The sequence below is a fragment of the Hesperophylax consimilis genome, chromosome 17, assembly GCF_061612785.1.
Source record: "Hesperophylax consimilis isolate HC1 chromosome 17, BYU_Hcon_1.0, whole genome shotgun sequence".
NCBI classification, from domain to species: Eukaryota; Metazoa; Arthropoda; class Insecta; order Trichoptera; family Limnephilidae; genus Hesperophylax; species Hesperophylax consimilis.
In genome coordinates, this window is record NC_142852.1 from 29237766 (window position 1) to 29262003 (window position 24238).

The window sequence follows — 24238 nt, forward strand, 5'->3', positions numbered from 1 at the left end:
GACATATATAATCACAGATTTTTATGTAGGCTTTTTTAAGATACACAATTCCGTAGTACATTATTTTGATGTATCTCATAAGGTTTAACCAGCATTATCAATGTAGGCGCCCGAAAATATTTTTTCACGACTTACCGAACTTCTGTCCCTTATTAACTTTAACATATCTTTGAGACGTACACATACAGTGCTATTAATTAATTATAAAACAAATGCAGCATTTAATTCGCCAATTAACCGAGCACAAATAATATTTGTCTAAACTCTAACATTTTTTGACATTTTTTTCGGATTCACTGCCCAAATTCAAACGTGGCATCATGTCAATAATTTAAACTGTTCAATGCGCATACATACAGACACACACGCATACAAACACTCACACATACATTAGACACACTCCTATATACCTACTACACACGTCACCTGGTATTTAAGGAATAAACATACCACTTAGCAGACATTACAGGGAAACATATCATTATTATTCCTGTATATTGTTTCATATCTGTAAATCATGTACTGTTGTTTCTATAATATAAAATAAAATAAAAATATACATACTTTCCTCAAACTGGTCTCCAGAACAACAAAACAATATCACGCACAGTAAAAATATTGGTCGATTACAAAACATGTTGGCAAATTGTTGACAGTTTGATGCACGTCTGTCACTTGACTCCACTGAATAGCCAATGCTTAGAACTAACGGTTCTTATAATGAACATACGAAGCAGAGATACGAAACTTATGGTTTACGAGCCGCTTTACTAGAAATATGCTGTTTAGTGGACTGGCTGTATATAAGACCCTGCACAGAAAAGTCCCAAAATTGTTGCGCTGTAAATCTCAGCAAAATACGTGGACAAATTATTATAAGCAATAACTAAAATATTCAAACAAATTGAAAATATCTCCGGAGTAAAGATAAATGCCGCCGACGGGAATTGAACACGCCCCTTCTGATGTCCGGTCAGGTGCTCTGGACCACTAAGCTACGTCGGCTTATTTCCCACAAGCCAAATAATTCAATTTGTACTAGTACTTCAATCAACAATTACTGCTTATTATATTTTTTCACCCGTAAATAACCAACATTATTATTAGGTTCAATTCCCGTCGGCGGCATTTATTAAACTTGTTAAATTTGTTATTCTTTGTGCTATGCATAAATTAACCTTGTCTTATGAACACAAAAATAGTCCCAAAAGTCTGCAGCCGGTGAGACTATGGTTTCCCCAATTAGAGTATGTTATAAGGCTGAATGTTGTGGGGAGGGAAAGGAAATGGGAAAGAAGAAGGTTGGGAAGTACCTGGCTATTCAGATTTGGTCATCAAATACGTCCAAAGCCATTTCAAGCAACGTTTCAATTACACCAGGGCGATATTGAGAGTATCATCCTCTCTGGAACGTGCCACAAATATACTATATATTATTTTAAATAAGTAATTTGTGAAATAACACAAATTTAATCAATTCAAATTTACTTGCGCACTCCGGGATTTAAGCCAGTGATCTTCAGCTTGCTAGTCGAGATCTTCACCTCTCGATTATGAAGGCCATGTAGTTAAATGTAAAGCCAGAACTCCTCAACCAGTGCAATAAGCCAAAATATATTAGTTATTCCCAATTTCAATTCATCAATAATAAAAAATTAAAACTGAAGTAAGTCAGTGGTGACATTTCTAGAGTGAGTCTTCTATTCAGTGGTTGTATAATATGTATTTACCTACTGGAAAACTTCAAAAGTGGATAATCAAGTTTTACATCAGCCAGTAAAGAAAAGCCATTTAGCCAGTAAAGAAAAACAAAACGTATTTTCCTCGTATCACAAGGATTGCGAGTCACCGCGATGGAAATTTTCCTCTATCAACACAAATAATAATATTATGGATATAGGAATTGGCAAAACATCGAGATTTATCAACTCAAGGCAAAGTCACTTCTCACAAAGCTGTTGTTTTTTTAACCTTTCCTTATCTGTGGTGTGTATTTTATATTTATTTTCGCGAAGAGTGTGCGAGGAAATGACACGCTATTGATGTCCCGCTTTAGTTCGCTATGCGGGAACATGAGAAATCCACACGTCCGCAGTTGTATTTTGATTTGGACCATCGATACCTACCGCATAGCTGTGTGTGTGCTAGCCGCCAGCCAGTCGGTCACGGACCGTCGATGTGGACCCCTCGCACGTTTGTTTAGCATCTGCCGATGGTTTTTTCATGTTTTCAGCAATTAAATTACAATTATTATCACTTTTGATATAAAATATAATAAGCAAAAGCGATTAGCTATGAATATTCAATATATTCATATGTTTCCGATATTAAATCGCTTATTTTGAGATGTGTATTGACTACACAGCACCGGAACGCGTGGATTTTTTAGCACAGTAAGGGAAAGGTTAATATATGTAGTTATTTAGATTTATAATTATTTATTTTAATGCTGTTGGTATCGTGTAACTGCGACTCTGTTGTATTAGTTAGTTATTTATTAGTTGGAAAAAATTCGTTAATATATCGCCTGCATAGATTAGGAAATAAATACTTTGATGTCGATGATGAAATGAAGTCTGTTATCATATAAAAGTTGTATAAAATAATATATTTTACGTTTTCAAGAGTCAAAAGATAAGTAATTAAGCATACTACATTCACTAATTGTATTTTATGATATTGTTAATTAAATCACCGTTGTTAGTTTATAGATGTGTAGTGGTACGCCACTACTTGACTATAACGTTTTTCTAGAAGTTTCCAAACAAGCTTCTTGGATTTGCTTTTATTTTTTTAAATATTTGTTTCTGTGGCAACTGGAATGTTCGAGAATGTTTTATTTTCCAACTAGATAAGCGACAACGTGAACGAAATGGTCCGTACAGTACCAGCAACCGCGATATCGAGATCGAATTATTTTGCCTACGTGACGCGCTTCGGAACATTCTCGAACCTTCCTTTCGTAAATCATTTTGTTTTATTTTTTACGTTTATTTATTGTTTTCGGATGTATTATTAAAAACCGCTTCAGCCAAATTTCGTAGTTATTTATTAATAAAAAGAATACCGAACATAACAAGAGATGTACAAGTGTAATCTACTTGACAAATTAATTATAAATTTCGTTACTATACTTACTATACACATTATTCAATAATCATATAGTATAGCTAATACATTTTATTTAAAATTAAAACAAGAGTTACCCCATAATGCTTGTACTTTGATTTATTTGGAATAAAACTACATTTTTAACAGATGTTTTATATTTATATTCGTTGCAATTGAAGATATTTACTTCAGAGTATAGTGACTTTTATACCTGTGATAATAGCACATGTTCAGTTTGCAATGTTTTCTGTGTATTTCAAATGTGCTATATAATCCTATTTTTTTTTAATTTTACGTAAAAATAAATACTGTTTTAGAAACTAGATAAAATTATCTTTCCGATGTATACATTTAAAGTAAACATTACTATTTATAAATAATACAATTTTTAACAAACTTGAATAATGTTGTCAAAAACACTAACCACATTTTTACTCCACTCGTAGAAAAATTGAGAGAACTCGATATTTCAAAAACACGCTCTTTTTGTTTGGGGAATTGGTAAGAATATTATAACTTTACTTTTATCTCGTACATATAATAAAAAATAAGAAATAATGAAATAAAAAAATTTGAATTATCATTTTGGAAAGAATATTAATTTCTCTTTCTAACGTCAAGTATTTCTGCATGATAGAAAAAATACTTTAAAAAAAATATGGACGACTGGTCATATATGGCCCTCAAACGCTGGATGGGTTAAATACATTTTCTATTAACCTTGACCAACAGTATCGTTTTTACCCAGTAACATCTTATCGCGTGTTCAAGAACTCTGATCTCGACTGTCAGTAGGCCAGAGCGATAGACTTATAGCAGAAAAAAAGATGCCTTAACTAACTTATTAACCATCACGCCGTTTTCCCGAAGTGGTAGGCAGAGAGAACGGACCGCCAAACAACTCGGTCTGGTCTATTCATTCATCGTCTCATACATACTCTTCTATTATTCTGACTCTTGACATGGCCCGATCGTATCTGATTCATTTGGTCGTGTCATGTCTTCCTCAGGCGTACCCGACTTCTGCTACCATTCACATTTGCATACTATATTCTCGTTCCAATCCTTTCTTCGCTAATTCCCTCTACATGCCCAAACCATCCAAGCATCCCTTTCTTGATCTAACTTACTTCATTACGCTTACATCAGCCTTGCACTCTTTGCGGATCTCCTCATTTCTCACACGATCTTACATGGTTTTACTACACTTACGCCTCAGGGATCTCATTTCTATAGCATTCAGTTAACTTTCATTCTTTCTCTGCCAGTTCCATGCCTCACTATCACACATCAAGGTAGGTACCAGCACTCCATTGTGGACCGCTATCTTCACTTCTTTGGACAATAATAAGATTATAATAATAATAATAAATGAGATAAAAAGAATTTGGCATTCTCAGACGACAAAAATATTACCATTTGTTATTTCGGCTACTGGCATTATACCTAGCTCTCTCAAACAAAATTGAGGCGTATTAGATCTATCGAAAAATTTATATATAAAGATGCAAAAGTCGGTCATTTTGAATACATGTAGGATAATGAAAGATTTTTTAAATATTTATGTTGAGGGATCAGTAGGATTTATAGGCCCTGTTAGGAGTTCTACCGAGCCGAACCCTCTGATATGAAAATATCCGGTGTCAGTGAATTATTTTCCCATTTGATCTCTGGTGAGTTGACGTATTATTTTTGTATTGTTTTGTATTTATTATGCTTATATAATGCACTTGCAGTATGTGGATTGACTAGATGATCATTTGTGAAAAAGTGTGTGGAAGGGTTAATTTTTCCTGTGGTGAAGATTTAACCCGGACATAAAGTCGGAAAATATAAATAAAAAAGATGCCTTGTATTATCCATTTTCTCTTTAAAATACTATAGCATGTCACCAAAATAACTATATTATTTTCAAAAAATCTTAGTACATGGATTAAAAATGTGTACATCTCATAAAAATCCTTGTTTAAAAGATTTGCCTGCATATTATTCGATTCAATGAGAATTTCTGATCACAGGGGAGGCAAACCGGCTAAATTCTTGCGATTGCTTTTCCAACACTATTTTCTAATTCTATTTGCTAACCACTAGACCTTATTTGGCCAGATTTTGGCCAATTTTTAAACGTCCGCAAGCTTACTCTGTCCAAAATGTGGGCAAGTCGAAGAGATATTTCAAAACATTTTATTGGAATTATTTCATAGGAACGTTTGAATCTTAGATTAATTTCACACTCTAACAAGAGAAGTCTCTCAACTCTTCCGACTTATTTGTTAAATTTGTTTTCTTATAAATCATTGAACATGTGTTTACAAATAAAAAATGCATGTTAGAATTTAAATTGATATCAGTTCTTATCAACTAGGCCAAAGAAATACCTGGTAAAAATACCGGTGACAAAATACTCAAAGTCCTTATTACCGACCTGAGGATTGATTCAGAATAAGTAATTTCTAAACTGCACTCACATATTCCCCACAAATTTTCTACGTAAGCTTGATTCCCCCATTAATTATTCGAAATCCATGGGGGAGGTGGGGGTTGTTACAGAATTTCTGTAATACGTAATTCCCCACGAAAAAAATTCAGACATGTTTTTCCCCATGTGTGATTCCCCATAAAAACCATACCAAATGCATGGTGGGGAGGGGTGGCTTCGAAATTCCCTGTCAAAAAAAAAATTCCCACCTTTTTCCGATCTAAAAAACTCATTATAATAAGTACCCGTCAAAAATACCTACTAAAAATACCCATCGAAAATACCCATCAAAAATACCTACTAAAAATCCCATCAAAAATACCCATCAAAATTATCTATTAAAAATACCCATAAAAATACCTGGTAAAAGTACCTATTATAAATACCCAACCAAAATACCCATCAAAAATACCCGTCAAAAATACCTACTAAAAATACCCATCGAAAATACCAATCAAAAATACCTGGTAAAATTTATTTTATTTATTTATTGGATAATTTGTATAGCGCCGCTTTTGTGAGATATCACCTCAGGGGCGCTTTACAGTTGATGCAGGTATTACAAAATATATATATATTACAAAAATAGAGTGAAGTTAAGTTAAGTAAAATGAAGTATAGTAACAGGTGACACGAAGATAGAAGATGGAGACTATGCAGCAAGAATCCTAGGTTGTGAAGAAACTGGTCCAGCTGCTGCAGCAAAAGAGTCCACCGCGTCCACCAACAGTGCCAGCATGAGGTTATAAATATTTAGTCCCGGTATAAAATACTTACGAAAAAATTTCAGATATGTACTTCCCCATGTGTGATTACCATAAAAAAATTACCAAATGCATGGTGGGAAAGGATGGCTACGAAATTCCCTGTCAAAAAAAAATTCCCCATATTTTTCCGATCAAAAAAACTCACTATAAAAAGTACCCGTCAAAAATACCTACTAAAAATACCTACCTATCGAAAATACCCATCAAAAATAGCTATTAAAAATACCCATCAAAAATACCCATCAAAAATACCCATCAAAAATATCTATTAAAATACCCATAAAAATACCTGGTAAAAGTACCTATTAAAAATACCCATCGAAAATACCCATCAAAAATACCCGTCAAAAATACCCGTCAAAAATACCCGTCAAAAATAGCCACTAAAAATTCCCACCGAAAATACCCATCAAAAATACCCATCAAAAATACCCGTCAAAAATACCTACTAAAAATCCCTATCGAAAATACCGATCAAAAATACCTACTAAAAATACCCATCAAAAATACCCATCAAAAATACCCGTCAAAAATACCTACAAAAAATACCCATCAAAAATACCTGGTAAAAGTACCTATTATAAATATTTAGTCCCGGTATAAAATACTTGTGAGTATTTTGGAACAAAGAATTTTGGAGATTTCTCACAAGTACAAAGTATCGCATGAAAATACCCAATACTTTTACTGGGTACGATAAATACGCCTCCCTTCTACTGCAGTGGTGCTAATACCTAAAAATTGACAATTGACAAAAGAGGATTCTCTTCTGAGGTTTAGATAAAGTAAATGTTAAAAATGTACGAACCTTTAGCAAAGTTCACCACCAGTTACTTTACAGGCTCTTTCCTAGCACCTAGCGGTCAGAGGTAAAACTAGAGCTAACAGATAAAACAGATGTTTTGCCTTATCAATTGGCTTTCTTTGACAGTGTTTGTTTACAATGTGTTTTACTTGGTTAGATTGTAAAAAGCCTCGCCGACTGGATTCCTTCTTCTTCTCTCCTATAAAATAGTAACAAGCAGTCATTATGGTCTACAGACCATTAGTAAAAGTGTTTTGTCCGGGTCGGGAATAATTTAACTCTTTGTAACATTAAATATAGTGAAATGCAGTTTGTGCAATAAAAACAACAAAAAAAACATGCGTCTGTTATTGAAAACTTCATCAAGCCCAAACAAATCTTAACAGTAAGTAATGTGTGTATTTTGTGTATAGGGTAAACATTTTTATCGCGCATGAGAACAGGTAAATCTACTCGTCATTATGTTTAGCAACGCTGTGAAATAATATGCCACCCTTTTTGTTTTCTCCCTCCTACAACACGGTGAAATCTTTCCATTCTTTAAAAAGACCCTCAATACAGCATCCTCGAAAATGAGCCCAGCCCTCAGAGTATGTAATATAAGGAATATAGATACTTAAGTATTAAACAATATTGCATTTTAGATCATCATTGGTTATGTATACCTTATCAGAAAAGAGGAGTTCTTGTGTCTGATAAGGAAGCCACGATTCTTACATATGTTTTATGTTATATTTATATTTTTGAATAGAATATTGATTTTTCAATGTAATGTTTAATTTTAGTTTTTAATTGAAATTTTTTATTTCATTTATTTGTTCTGATTTGTCGAAAATACATCGCAGTTCAGAAGAAAAATTATTGTAGTTTTTTATGGCTTAGTAAATATAGTAGTTTTGGATTTGTGTTGTTAAAATTAGGTGTAATAAATTGATTGCCATTTCTCATTAGTTTGTAAAATTCTTTGTTATTTTTTTCTTTGCACATTATTACAATGGAATCTTGCTTAAATATTTCCAAGACATTTGGTACTGGATACAATTTAAAAAATGATTCTGTTGTGAATGTTGAATATTTTTTTAAAATTATTTAAACCTCGTTAAAAACGAGACATCAAACCGTTTCCTAATAAAATGTTAGTTCTTTCCGAATATATCGGAACACTGTCCATGAAACTGTGTTTGCCCTGGACGAAATGCGAAAATATGATTTTTAAGAACACGTGTTCCGATGTCGCCCTTTTAATGTGACCACTATCAATTCATTCAATAGTACTGCGAATAATTTTAAGAAATTTTTAGTAAATTAGCAATAAATATATTTATTTTTTTTTTAAAAGAAAGACAAACATTCCCGGGTTACGAATAACCTGACAATATTTGAAAATCTCCTACTACCACCACCACAGTAAGCTGAAAATGTTGCTTGTGTTGTGATGGAGGACTTAGTCCGCCGAGGAATTGAACACACTACGCCTGGGTGGGACCCAAACGCGATGTCAACTCGGCCACCGATCGGTCAGATTTTGTATCAGTAGTTTCTACATACTTATAGTATGAAGTAATGCAGCTCTCAAACCATAAGTTGAGCTTCCCTGCTTCGTCTGTTGAGTATTTAAGCTCTGTTCGATCTGTCAATTGGTTATTTAGTGAAGTCAAGTTACCGATGTACATCAAACTGTGAACTTTCGAAATGTTTTGTGACCAACTATTCGTTCTGTTGTGCGCGATATTCTGTTATTGTTCTGGAGACCAGTTTGAGGACAGTACGTAAATACATTACAGATTATCAAATAATGCGATTCATTAGATAAGAAATCAATGAAATTTTGTGAATGGATTCATGTTTTTAGGCTTGTTGTGTTTTATTATTTTATTATTTTGTCATCTTTGTGTTTGACTATTTCCTCGTGTTCGTGTTTGTTGACTGTTGGTGTTCTTCAGTAATTTTCATGCGAAGTTTAACAATACAAAGTTCCTACCTACTTCCTATCATATCTTAATACAGGGTTTTCCAATAAGAGGTGTTATTTTGAATAGCCCGCTATTTCGGTAGATGTTACTTTTGAAGCTGTAATTTTTTGACATTTGACAAGTAGAAACTACGCCATTAATAAAAATGGAACGATACAAGCTTCAACAACGCATTGAAATTATTAAAATTCACTTGAGTGAATCAAATGCAAATCATCTTGAGTGATGAGACCCATTTCCACCTCGGTGGCTTCGTCAACCACCAAAATTGTCGCATCTGGAACTCGGAAAACCCAAGAGTTATTGTTGAAAAGTCTCTCTATTCTCAACGTGTGACTGATTGGTGCGGTTTATGGTCCGGCGGAGTCATTGGACCTTACTTTTTCGAAAATGAGGCTGGAGCAACAGTTACGGTGAATGTGCTATCGAGAGATGATTAATGATTTTTTTATGGCCGGAATTGGAGTTGAAGTTTATTTTCAACAAGACGGCGCTACGTGCCACACAAGCAACAAAACCATTGATCTTTTACGATTGAATATCAAAATAACACCTCTTATTGGAAAACCCTGTTTATAAAAATCACGAGTAACTGTCTTTGTAACACGCTAATCTCTGAAACCTCCCAACCGATTTTAATGAAAATTTGTGAATGTGTATGGCTGGTTCCAGTTTTAAATAGAGGATTTTTTTAATCCGATACGTGTTGCTGTTTCCAGATATAAAAATAAAATTAAAAAATTACTAACGATTTTTTTCAGATTGCTCATCTAAAAATACATTCAACCACAAATTTTAACTTCACTACATGAAAGGCGGTCTGTGGTAGGACAACGTATTATTATTACAGAATGCATTCCAAATGGTTGAGTTAAATTCTAACAGGTTTATAATATTAATATATAAAAAAATTGCCTGCGTATGTTTGTGCTCGCAAAACTCGAAAAGTAGTCGACCGATATCGCTTGAAATTTCTAAGTTTGTTGTTATTTGTGCCACGTGTGTTTGGAGAGCGGTTTTCATGGTAGAATAAGTCAGGGACGCCTTTGGAAGGCTTAAAATAATAAAAAAATATGCTTTAGATAAATTTAAGGTTTTTCCTATCGTTTCGCTTGAGTAGAATACAAATAAAAAAATAAATTACTCAATAAAAAAATAAATGTAAACTACTAAAAAAAATATTATTTCAATAGAAATGTATGAACGCGTAAAGGAAACAACTTTTCAAAAATACAGTACTATAGCCAAGATTATCTGTGACAGTTTCACTTGATTAACTTTTTTGCTTTCTTATAAAATTATTTGCAAAATAAATAAAATCCAGTTTTGCGCTTGAAATCGAACGTTTCTAGACTCTTTTATACTATACACATTTTAGGCTTGTAGCTTCCTCTTAACGCATTATCTTTGCACCGTAATGAGATTCGAAATGGAATTAATGTAGTTTTTTTATATACAGAAATGCATTGCTTGAAGGTTAAACGATAAACTTCGTAGAATGATTGCAATTTCCAGATAAAATAGGACAAGGAAAATCTAATATGATTACAAAAGGTCACATAGTAATGTTTATTTATAGATTGACTATATAATTTTTCGTAAAAACAATTACTGTTTTAGAAACAAGATACAATTATCTTTCCGATGCATGCATTTAAAATAAACATTACTTTTTCTAAATAATAAATTTTTAATATCAAAAAATGTTGTTTGTGCTTTGATAATGGACTTATCTTGCAGAGAATTGAACTCGCGACGCCTGGGTGAGAATCCGACGCATTTGTCCACTCTGTTACTATTTTATTTATGTGTAAAAATGAACAAGAGTCCCAACTGCTACCAACCTATGGCATTCCCAATTGGGTTACGTTGTGGGGCTGAACGTAGTGGGGATGTGAAATAAATAGGAAAGAGGAAGGCGGGGAAGTACCTAGCTATTCAGATCTGGTCACCAAACACGGATAAAGAGTTTTCAAACAACGTTTTAATTCTGAATGGTGGTCTAACACCAAGGCAATACTGAGAGTATATCGGATTCTGGAACGTGCCGCAAGTCTGCGAATTAACCCTCGACTTTCAGCTTGCTATTCAAGACCACGGGGCCGTAAAATTTATTTATTAATACATGATTTAGAGGGTACACATGGTTTTTGTGATATTTCACCCTCCATGCTAGGGATGACCCTGTGTTATGGAGGGTGAATTTCACAGTTTTTACAGAATCTATACATTACCTACTATAATATAAAAAAGAAAAATGATGTAAACCTAGTTTGTGTTGCAAGAAGAGGATGGAGAAGTTAGAGAATTATAAGAAGGTGAAAAATTATTAGTACATAGATCACACTAATTAATTATGTACTTACTATACCGCTAAGTTAGGGAATAAGGATATATTATGTTTTGTCTGAAAGGTGATTAAATTGATAGAGTGTAGAATGAATGGATATTGTAGTTGTAATGTATTCCGTGTGTAAGGATCCATTTCGTTATTTGTTTTTTAAAGGAATTGGGTTGACTCACGGTTTTTAGGTTTTCAGGGATAAGGTTAAAGATTTTAGGAGCTAGAAAGAAAAATGAATCCTATAATTTCTATACCCGCTATATCCGATTTTTTGACAAAATGATCTGAGTATGACATCTTGTTCACATTTTTGCGACAACAAGATGAGCCTAAAATTGAGTTTCAAAATCCTCTTTATCACGTCCAAAAACCATGTTAAAACTGCGAGTGAGAAACCAAATCCGCTATATCATACAGAAAGTTACTATCGAAACCCGCTATATCGGATTCAACCAATCACAAGCAGTTATTTTGCCAAAATACAATATGGCCGCCGCTCTGACGCCACGCTCGTGTGTCAAAATGATCTACGCGTGTGTTTCTAAACCCGCCATGTCGGCTCAGTTGACTTATAATTAATTCATTATATAAAAAATTGTAATGCAATTACTTATGTACGCTAGAGATGTGACAGTTTTTTGCGGTTTTCTCCAAATCAATGAAAGTTGATATAGCGGGTATAGAAATTAGACGACTCAAATTGTCTTTGAGCTGACGTTGTTTGTAGCGACGGTACTTTGTAGTGACCGTTGGTTATTGTTCTGGTGGTGTGTTTAGGACCTTATACTCTATGAGGAGTCGAGTGGAGGGGTATCTTGTCGGTCGCTTGTTAATGACACGTATTACCATTTTTTGGGCTTTTAGAAGAGGTTCGATGGTAGATTGTACACAGTCACCCCAGATTATAATGCCATAAGCTAGTAGGGATTGGCAGAGAGCGTAGTATATAGTTTTAAGAATTGAGGTGGTAAGGATATTTCTTAGATTTCGAAAAGCATAAGAGAGCTTGCGGATGCGTGGGGTTAGACTGGCCAAGTGCTGATCCCAACGAATATGTTGATCAAATGAGTGCCGTGTATTTTCTATGAAGAGTAGCTAAGAGTCGTCCAGGCATCTTCCATGGTAGAATGCCCAGCCAGCCTCTGTATCATTTCTCCCAACATTGCCTATGGATTCCCGATGTAATCGCCGTCAGTAATTTTAATAGGATTTGGTCTTCTGACAAATAAAGTTTACTAACTTGGTTCATTCCCAATGTAAATTTAAGACCGTCGTTTAAAATCCAATGATCTTGAAGCAATCAAATGTTTTTAATAAATGCATTTCAGCTTCATAAATCCCACAATTATATTATCCAGTGATTGTTCACGGGCTAGTACACAAAAATATATACGATAATAATAATTTAAAATACATTAACCGTGCCAAACGTTTTGACGTTCGTGTACAATGTAATAAAGATTAAGAGGAAGCTTCAAGCCAAAAATGTGTATATTCTTGGTATACCTTATATTGTAGGTAAAAGGCATTGAAATCGATTGACAAACGGAGTCTTGAAACGTTCGATTTCAATCACAAAACTGGTTTTAATTTATTTTGTAAATAATTTATAAGAAAGAAAAAAGTTAATCATATGAAACTGTCACAGATAATCTTAGCTATAATACTGTATTGTTTAAAAGTTGTTTCCTTTACGCGTCCATACATTTCTATTGAAAATACATATTTTTTAGTAGTTTACATTTATATTTTTTATTGAGTATTTTATTATTTTATTTGTATTCTACTGAAGCAAAACGATAGGAAAACCTTCATTTTATCTAAAGCATATTTTTTGCCATTCTTAATGTACACCAATTCGTTATAAAGATTAATCAAAATAGTGATTTAGCATTAAGCTTCGCCTTATGCTAAATCACTATTTAAGTTGCGTCATAGACTGTGCGGGGAGTTGAGAGGTTGGGCAGTTAGGCCTGTTACATTATTTATTCAACGCGCAGAGGACTTTTACACGTAGGTGGTACAATTGTAAAATTACGTTAAAAAAAAACAAGTTAAAGAACAAGAACATAAATTAAAAAATACACCGATTTGACTGGTTTACAAAAATACAACTTTTATTTAGGAATAGTGTTGGAATAAATCTGTTACTTGATCCACAAAATTTGCAAATTTAATATTAAATACATCGACATCACTTAAGTATTGGTTTCCCATAGTGTGAAATCGTTGTATTGGGGAGTTCGCAATGTAATTGCGCTTATGTGTGTTGCAGTGGAATAGTGTATTTTGTCATGCTGTTATTGTAGGTATTCGTAAGTGAGTTGCATAAGTTCGCAACATTCGAATTTAGAGTTTAGAATGAGAAAGAGTAAGAAATGATATTGTAAGTCTTCTAGTGGGATATTTAATTAAGAATTTATAAAACGTAGATTTTTTTGTATTCCATGTTATCTTATTATGGAATTATTGCTTGAGGAGGAGCAACAAACTCGGCTATCAATTACATAGAAACCGCATAGAAAACGATCTTAAAGGTAATACCAAAAAAACATAGACTGACTGATACAGACCAAATATTCCACAGCTGTGACGTACTAGATATACGCCAATTATGCGTTAAAACACTACTAAACTACATTTTTGACAAAAAAATTTCAACATACACAAAATAACATTAACAGACCAGTTAGACAAGCGTACAAAGAAAACATAAGAACTCCGACAGTAAATTCAAGCTTTGGACAAAGTCACTACCAATACCATGCTATAAAAGCTTTCAACAGTGTAAAACTAGAAATTAAAATTGAGGAAAATAAAAATAAATTCACACACAAAATTACAAAATGGATTAAAGAACAAAAAAGACAATATTATCAAAATGTCATAGCATAAAATAAAAAATAAAACCTACACGTAAAACACAAAACCAATATAAACACACATCACTCACAAACACACAAGATTCTATTTTAAATGTATTATGCAGATTATATTTTCATATTATAAAATGAAGGCCTCAGCACGGGCAAGTCACCCAGTGACGCCAACATTACTGGAAAACTTTGAAATGTAAAAAATATTGTACCAAATAAAATAAAAAAATGTTATTAATGTGAATTTTGTAAGAGGGAAATCAAACTAATGAGTTGTATTCAATTATGCTACTAACTAGATGTTGATGATGATGTCTTTATGTTTCCAGAATGCGGATTCGAAGCAGTCGCTTCAACGCCACTCTTGAGGGGAGGACTGGGAGGCGTGAGAGCAAAACAGTTCCCGTGGCACGTGGCCATCTTCCACACCAGAGAAGATAACCAGTTCAAGCAGATATGCGGTGGCAGCTTGATGCGGAGTAATCTGGTCATAAGCGGTGAGTTCTGATGCACACTCCCTTAAGTTAAAACCAACAGGAGTTCCATAAGATTCTTTTATAATAACAATATCAATCAGAATTGTTTAACATATCTATTTTATCAATTGTTTAAAAGTTCCAAACATTGCAAAAAGCGGTAAAGGTTGGGCCAGTAAGGTGTAAATCTTGACAGAAATTCTTAATACTAGTAAGAGAATCATAGGCATTTACCCATCGATATACAATAACGATAGATTAGTCCTCTAGTAACTTATTTTAATCTAAAAATGACACCCTTTAAGAGTAATTTCGTGAAACAACTCCCCATCGAGAGTAATTTAATATTTTATTTGTATTCTATTCAAGCGAAAAGATGGGAAAACTTTCAATATATCTAAAGCATATTTTTTGGTATTCATAATGTAGGTACACCAATTCGTTATAAGATCAAAATAGTGATTTAGCATGAAGCTTCGCCTTCAGAGAGATTTTCACAGACGAACTTGCTGGATAACAAATTTGCTCCATGCAGACCAACAAAAGGTACAAAGCAATGCTTCTTTCGATCTTTAGACTGCGAGATAATGCACATAAATGTTTGAACCAATAATTTGGTTTCGGTGTTATTTTTAAAATGTACACGCCCTATCTACTTAAAACTCGGTCAATAGATTTACTGGGTTTAAGGCGTGGCTAGTTCTAAGCAGTACTCTTGTCTTGTCGTGTGTCACATACATGAACTATTTTTAAATGTCCATTAAAAGCTTACTTTGTTTTGCAGCCGCGCACTGCTTCTCCGACCGAGCTCACAGCCACCAGGTTCAAGTGGCTGACTATCGAGTGGTTGGAGGAATCCGCCTTTCTTCCTGGATGTCTACGGAGATAGGCAGGCAGCAATCAGAGGTTTGTTTTTATTTATTTAAGCACAGTTTCAAGAATACAATTTTGTTGTTGCTTTCGGTCCTTAATTAATCCTTAATTAATTCCTTTCCACTTCTCTCTTACATCTGAACACATTTGGACATCATTTGTGCATGTATTATTTGGAATATTTAGTTAAGTATTACATTATTTGATTCCATTCGTAACGTTCGGCTTTTTTGCAAATACTACAAACTACAAGATTGTTTTCATTCGTTCGGAGAGACTCTAAATGACGAAAGGGTGGCACACTGGAGAAAAACCCTTTTCGTGTTTGAAGTGCAACTTAAGACTCTCTACATGAAGAAGGGGTTCCACAGTGGAGAAAATCGGTTAATGTTTGGAGTGCAACTATTAATAGTCTCAAAATGGAAATTTGACGAGCCACATTTTGGCTCACAATGGAGAAAAACCATTTCACTGTTCTGAGTGCTGTCAAATGAGGATTCAAATTGCGCCCATCTTTTACATTTATGAAAGTATAGTGTTTCTACATGATGCAAACTACCGATTGCAACTTGCAGCAAGTTATCAACTACTTATTGCCCTGTCTTAGCATCAAGGTTATGACAGTTCAACGTATCAGTAGCATAAAGAGAAAGGTTATATGAAGTAGTGTTTATCACAGGAGATTACCGATGTTCAATCTTTTCATTGAGATTCTGCAAACCATACGCAGGTGTGTACTTTATACATACACTCCTTTTTCCCAACGGGCAACATATAACAATATAGCCGATCACTCCTATATTTGAGTGAATTTCGTAAACAACTGCTCCAAATTTTAATGCGGCTGCGTGAAAATTTCTTGAAATGAGGTGTTGAAGTCTTCTCCCTTCTAAGGCAAATGAGTTAGCGTCTTCAACCTTCCAATATCTCCAATTACATTGTACCAAAATTATGGTATTTTTTATGTTTCGTTTCCAGGCTGCTGCAATAGCTGAAACTTCTTCAATCCGCATAATTATTGTTCTGTCACTGTGCAGCTTCAATTGTATTATTGTCAAATTTGCGTTTTTTTGTTGTTCCGTTATTCCTTACCATGCCGCGATGAAACCCAAGGCGCTATGATATTCGGACTCTCCAGTAACATTTATACAAATAATGTTTCAGGTACGTGAAGTTCATCTGGGAGAGTACTACGGAGCAAATATCCTACATTTTCAACATGACATCGCTATTGTCCAACTAATGAGTGCGTTCACGTTCTCCGACACGATCCGCGCAGTCTGTCTGGACCTGACAGACATGGACCTGTACACCAGGCAGACCAGCCCGGGCAGTGTGGGCATGGTAATTATCTTATTTAATAGTGGTGGAAAGTTTCAGTATCACCGTGTACGAAGGATTTATCAGCAACTAGCAAGACGACATCGCAATTGTCCAGCTAATGAGGGCGTTCACTTTCTCCGATACGGTATGCTCAGTCTTCCAGAGGCCTTAGCATGAGAAGTCGATATAGCCCTGTAGCAATACGATATCGTTAAAATACGTCATCAATAAGCACTTAACGACATATGCTAGCACGATCAAAATATAATAACCGACGATTGTTAAAATTCCATGTCTATGGTCAAAGTAGCGACGGTATCGTTAAAATTGCGAGCATGAGAATGTATCGATAGGATAACTTCCGACCGACGGTTGCTAAAAGCCCGCCGAATATAACGTGGGGTCTTGAGTGTCAGTTAAAACTTTGGTTGGCTGTCGATATACGTATTTTTTTAATAATGTCGTTCATTATGCAAAATTTCTGGTTCAATGAAAGGAGGAAGGTTAGGGAAGATCGTAGGATTGAAAGGCGTCGTTTACACGATCAATTGAATCCGTTCGAACTTGCAGAGACGGAATTCAGACAATTGTTTCGAATATCTCGTATTATGGCTAGAGATCTCATTGATGAATTAACTCCTTTTCTAGTGTCAAAAAATACATTAGGACTTCCAGTATACATTCAAGTGAGAGTATTAAATATTATTGATATCTTAGTAAAACAAAAACACAATATAAATCTATCCACCACTGGAACGACCACGTGAAATAAAAAAATTTGCTTCGATTGCTAGAGATTTCCAGATGATAACTTTTCGCCGACATTTAAAAAATCATAACTTCGAATTTTAACATGGAAACATAAAAACTTATTAAAGTGCTATATAGTCATTATTCATTGACTATATAGCACTTTACCTGTATTTATCATAATATCAGCATTTTGAATATCTTAAAATACTGCGTTTGATTGAAATATTAGTAAAACTAACTTCAAAATTCTCATGCTAAGGCCCCAGGACGGGGGCTAACACGGTCGATCGATAAAGATTTTATCGATCATATCGGTAACTTGTTATCGTTAAGATATGTCTGAATAAAAACATTTTTAGGAATTATTTCAAGTTTCCGCGTGTTCTAAACGTCAGAGCTAAGAGTTTTACACAGCAAGTGGTTTTACAGTTTATCAATAGATGATATGTTTATCGATACATATAATATATACAATTCTAATACAATACATATAACAAATTGATAATTAGATAAGTCCACCATAATTGCAAAAACAACATTTTTCGCTTAAGGCGATGCCATACGTAGTAATGCAAAATCATTTGTTTTTGGTTTGAAAATTTGGTCGCCTAGAAATGTTTCAGATGCTTTTATTAAATACTGCGAGTAGAATACATTTAAAATAATCGAGTATTTTTTAGATAAGTCTTTTTATAAGCCCAGAAAAAAATAATGTATAAGGCCTGTTAAAACTGCTTTAAAGTTCAAAATCTCCTACTTACGAACCCATTTTCGTTTATGATTTTATTGAATAATGTGGAAAATTAAGTTATCTATAAAATGATCGAAAAAAATTAAATATTCATGCCTGAACATCCACAAAATAAAATAAAAGGCACGTTTTGGCCATGTTTTTTTCCTGCATAGATAAAAACAGGCGGATGGTGTTAAGCGGGAATTTAAACCTTATCGCCATCTACGTAAGGGTTGTTATTGATAGCGGCTCAATTTAAAATACAACACGACGTAGTGTATCGTCTTAAATAAAAATTTTAATTTCTTTTTATTGTGTCCTCAATGTGTATCGTTTTGGCATCTAGCCAGCGCCCAGTCCGAGTTTGGGGCCTTAGGGATAATTTGATTTCTTAATTTCCGAGTCCTGTGCACTCAATCTGTACCATTTTTACAGCATCCCCAAAGATGATATATTGTGCTTTAATGTACTTATTTCCTTTCCTATTATTACATGTTTTTAAGACAAAATAATGTGATTTAAGTCGATACAAAAATGGTTTAGATCAGTGGCGGTTCTTCCCTTAGGTCAATTGGTGTTTGATCCCCCGAAATTATAACACAACAATAATTATCAATTATGTGCATCAAAACAACTGGTCTTATTCTTAATTTATTTAAGGCCAAGTGTAGACCTGTCAAAATCAACTATTTTCGACACACAAGAACTCTGTTGTTCATTTCCAAAACAATATTTTTTTCTAACTAGAATTTATTTTAAAAACGTTTGCCTGAAAACAGTAAGATGGCGGTAATGTAAGTCTTCGTTATCATCGTTATAAAAGTTATGAATTTCAGTTACCAGATGGCACTATTTTTTTGTATTATTTATTTTATTAGTTTAAACATTAATTAAACATAATTGTAACATTTAATTTAATTGTATGTATTTCAATATTTTTACAGAAAGCCTGACATTTCATTTTATATTATTATTATAACTATTTTAGATGGGGAAGAGGAAGGTGGGGAAGTACCTGGCTATTTAGATCTAGTCACTAAACACGGCTAAAGCCATTTGGAGAAACGTTTCAATTCTGAATGGTGGTCTTACACCAAGGCGATACTGGGAGTATCTTCCACTCTGGAACGTGCCGCATATATAGTATTTATTATTTTAATTAATCAATTGTGAAATACCACAAATCAATCAAATAAAATTTATTTGCGTACACTGGGTTCGAACCCGCGACCTTCGGAATGGGAGTCCGAAGCCTTACCACCGGACTACGCCGCACAGTGGGCTGAAAATCGCCTTTCATAGACATAGAGACTTGAATTTTCAAGCGTATTTTTTTTGGCTAGAAATGGATTTATGCTATATATTTAAATGCTTTACATATGAGTATGCTTTGTCTAGTTTACAATATTTTATTTACACTGCAAGCCTAAAAGCATTTAAGCATTAAAATGAATCATCAACATTCAAAAATGTTTTTTTCAACTTTGAGGATTTAAAAAAAAATCGCATGATGCGCCACAATACGAAGTGTGTCAAAAAAATACAAATAAATAGTATTATATCTGTGTGTAAGGATGGAATGGCCAACCTTATGATTCCAGAGATAGCCTCATTTTTAATGTCAGTGCCATACAATTTTTTCTTAAAAAATGATAACTCCTTCATTTGTACACGCAATGGGTTCGTACGAAATTTTATAGCATATTAATGATCAGCAAAATCCATTTCTAGCCAAAAAAATACTCTTGAAAATTCAAGTCTCTATGTCTATGAAAGGCGATTTTCAGCCCACTGTGCGCCGGCCGTCAGATGCATGCATTGTTAAAAATATACCTACCTACATCTGGTAAAAAAACAGAGAATCTGTGCCCGTTCTCCCTCGGTCAACAATAACCGTCATAAATAACATTATTGTTTTCTAAGGCCCACAGAAATAAAAAAAAAAAAAACATTGCGGCTTCGACCTAACCGTCCACAAAATGTGATTCAACAAATTGCATCTGGAACGAAACTGGCAAATATTCAACTTGACTAATTTTAACAATTAGTTTGAAAGCTTGTTCAGAAGGTCAGCGGTCCTATATCGATTTATTATTGTTTTTGTAAATTATTCTCAAAAAACATGAATGAAAAGACCAAACACAAATAACCTGACTGCCATATGTTGTGGTTAGAGTATTTTGAAGCGAGCAAGCGTAATTACTATTGCCACGTAATTATGGTGCACGTGTGAGTCAACGCTCATAAAGGCAACTCAAACAAACCTCATCCTCAAAAAGTGTCGCTACGTTTGAATATATGGTTATAGGTTTTCAAGTTACAACATAAATATGTTTTGTCAAAAAAATAATGCTCAGTGACGGATTACATTGAGGTGCGACAACAGGGTTTGTTGCTTTTCATCTTCATAATATTACGTTGTGACTAGACTTGTGCTTTGCTTATTTGGTACACATTAGTTTTTTTAAATATTTTATTATAAAAGTGATTCAGTGCAGTGCAGTGCAGCGCCTTTACTTTCTTTATATATAATGACGAAACGGAAAATTACGGGAAAATTTGCAAATGTATGATTTGTCTGATTATATTTTTGTAATTGTTTGTACCTATTTATGAATTAACTGAATTTTTACAAGTGAATTGTTCTCACAAAAGAGGGAACATCTAATAAATAAATAAATCATGTTTGTTTTTATTATTTTGGCAAAATAAAATGTTCATGTAAAATATTGTATGAAAAAGTGACAGTATTAATTTATAAACACATTGAAACGAAAGGAACGAAGCAACCGCAAGCAGCGTTATGCGTTGTTTGCGGTTGCTTCATTCCTTTCTCAAAGACAAATACATAGCACTATCATTTTTATGTAACATGGGATGCTAGGAAGAGGAATATGGGAAAATACCTGGCTATACAGATCCGGTCACCTAATACGGCTAAAGCCGTTTCAGGCCACATTCCGATTCTTTTTTTTAAATGGGGTTGTTGTGAGACTGAAGGTATTGTGGACCTCGAAGGAGATGACGTAGAGGAAGGTGGGAAAGTACCTGGCTATTCAGATCTGGTTACCAAACACTAATTGTAAAATAGTACAAATTAATTTTAGTAAAATTTATTTGAGCCCGCGACCTTCGGATTGCTAGTCGAGAGCCTTACCCCTCGATAACGGAGGTCAAGATTTAGGTACGTTTTAAATTATGTTTTGCATTTGAAAGTAGACGTTTATTACAATTTGGGAGGAGGGTATGTGTACCGCCGTCCCGGGAACCATTTATTGGATAACCCACACTTCTGCCATAGGTCACCCCAAGTTGTTGGATATGTTTGGTGACTTAGCAGGAGTGCCCGAGTTTATGGGGTGAGGTGTGTTGGGAGCTTGGCGGCGGATGCGCCTGCCTAATAACTGCGTGGTGGGCCGGATCGATTAGTCCTCTTCCAACGAATGGCCTTGCAACGCAGTAGGAGAGTTAGATTCTTATGTATATCACTCGAACACACTGAACCTCAGATTACTACCCACCCATCAAACCTATTTACTTCCCAGAACTCACTCTCCTTCCTTTCCTTCAAAATTCCCCCAACACGCGGTAATTACACTAGTAATTACGCTTGCTCGCTTAGACTTTCGTGTACAGAATAGCATAACTCATGCAAACACAAACTCACACACCTAATAGGTTAGATTTTTTTTCTCTTTTTCTTTTTGTACTTATTTAGTACTTTGATATAAAAAAAACAAATTCCTGTAATATCGAAAAATCTGTTTTTGAAAAAATAATAAAATACACAGATTTAGGAAATGAGTTCAAAAGAATTTGACATTCTCAGACTATAACAATATTACCATTTGTAATTTCGGCTACTGGCATTATACCTAGCTCTCTTATAAAAAATTTAGGCGTATTAGATCTATCAAAAAATTTATATATAAAAATGCAAAAGTCAGTCATTTTAAATACATGTGGGTTTACAAAATATTATCATATTATTAATATTTAATTTTTAAAAATATGGTATAATATCGTATAATTTAATAATAATAATATTTTAATATATTTTAATTATAATATATATTTTAATAATTATCATATAATTTAATAAATAATAACTTAATAATATAATCGGTTTGAAAAATAAACAATAACGAAGACTCCGACCATGATAGCGCCATCTGTTGGGATATTTAAAAGAAGCTTTTAGTTCAATGTTCTACCGTATTAAAATTTTCAAATAGGCGCCACCAGACGGTCTTTTTTAAAAGTCATTTAAAAATCTAAGTGTTCTTTCTTAAATTAAAGTATAAAAAATATTAAATTAACTTTAAAAAATGGAAAAATATAATACCAATAATTTATCGTTTAGTTTTGTTAAATAAACGTATCCAAAGTTTTATAATCTGCATTTTAAAAACAAGAACAATTAGTGTTTATGAAAAAATTAAACTACGAACCTATTTTATTTATCTTTTAGTTTTTTTTTTCGTACGTTTAAAGAAAACCCCTTCAGGTATTTTTTGACGATATTCAGCCTTTAATAGTATTTTTTAAAACGCACGTATTACGGTCTGAAAAAGGTCATATTTTCGATTTGATTTTGATAATTACTAAGCCTATGTTAATTTAAAAAATGTATAAAAAAAATTTTACTTGTTGAAAACACTATCATTATCGATTTGCTTAATAATATTATCATTATTTTAAATTAATAAAAAACTACACTCGGCCTTAAAATGCAACGCGAAACAGCGGCGGCGGCAAGTGACTAGTAGTGACCTCTGTTGTCTCTAATAGAAGCTTTCATTCACAAGTCCATACTATTCGCTGGGTCAATTTAAAGAATGTCCACTTTGGCATCTTCTGTCCCTATGCGCGCCATAGAATAAACGAGATGGCACTATATTTGTCTTCGAAGTAAAAATTAGGTACCGAAGAAAGCTTCGGGACGCTAAGGTCATGGCCGCGAGGGAGATAGCACGGTGAATATTATATGTTTTACAGAGATGGTCACATTAAGATATATCGGTTTTTCATTTTACACGCTTGTAGTGTGTGGAACAATGGTTGTTTTTCAATTGGATAATTTGGGAAAGGTTTGGAATAATCCTTCGTGTTGTTATTGATTTTGAATGGAGCTGAAGAATGAAACAAAACAAAAAATGTAAAAGATCATTGTCAAATAGAATCAAACTCTTGGTTTATTTACTAATGTTGTGCAAAACTACGTCTCGGACTCTAAATACTATAACAAATTGATATAGATAATGATATAATAAAGATATGCCTGGATCCCTAGAACCACCTCCGGTTGTGATGAATGATAGTGTTTGTCTTGCAGGTGGCGGGTTGGGGACTAACGGAATCGGGTACCCCATCGGACGTACTCAACTTCCTGGGGGTCCCTGTGGTGGCGCGTGTGGAGTGCTTCGAGAAGCTGCCGCCCAACTTCAAGTCCTTCTTAACGCCAGATAAAATATGCGCTGGACTTACTAATGGTAAATTCACGAATACCGACACTATAAATAATCTTCCTTCAGGGAATAGTCATGTGCCCGGAAGACAGCGGGACGGGGTGGTTATACTGCAGATGGATGCAAACTCCCGTACACCTACCGCAAACTGCAACTGTCAATAATAATAACTAACCAACTCTTTTCATTCCGTTCCAGGAACAGCCGTATGTCAGGGAGACAGCGGTGGCGGGCTAGTATTCCCGGTACAAAACACA

The 24238-nt window shown here is 34.1% G+C and overlaps 2 protein-coding genes across 2 annotated transcripts in view; one reads left to right on the forward strand and one right to left on the reverse strand.

Moving 5' to 3' along the window:
- The window catches only part of LOC149416384 (chymotrypsin-like elastase family member 2A), a 28292-nt gene extending 27621 nt beyond the window's left edge, over positions 1 to 671 (reverse strand). The window contains exon 1 of the mRNA XM_089641981.1: positions 565 to 671. Coding sequence (XP_089498107.1) covers positions 565 to 637 — 73 coding nt within the window. The 5' untranslated portion in view covers positions 638 to 671. The remainder of the gene's footprint in view (positions 1 to 564) is intronic.
- Positions 672 to 13840: 13169 nt separating this feature from the next.
- LOC149416386 (clotting factor C-like) lies at positions 13841 to 24218 on the forward strand. Its single transcript, XM_089641982.1, has 6 exons — positions 13841 to 13850; positions 14685 to 14852; positions 15616 to 15737; positions 16869 to 17048; positions 23849 to 24085; positions 24180 to 24218. Exons 1-6 carry the CDS (start codon positions 13841 to 13843, stop codon positions 24216 to 24218), a joined length of 756 nt encoding a protein of 251 aa, XP_089498108.1.
- The last annotated feature ends 20 nt before the right edge of the window (positions 24219 to 24238 follow it).

Bases quoted from the DNA above. Each gene is read 5' to 3' on its own strand.
- LOC149416386 (XM_089641982.1), top strand. The intron at 15,738-16,868 runs GTTTGTTTTTAT...ATAATGTTTCAG, and splicing joins TAGGCAGGCAGCAATCAGAG to GTACGTGAAGTTCATCTGGG. The intron at 24,086-24,179 runs GTTATACTGCAG...ATTCCGTTCCAG, and splicing joins GAAGACAGCGGGACGGGGTG to GAACAGCCGTATGTCAGGGA.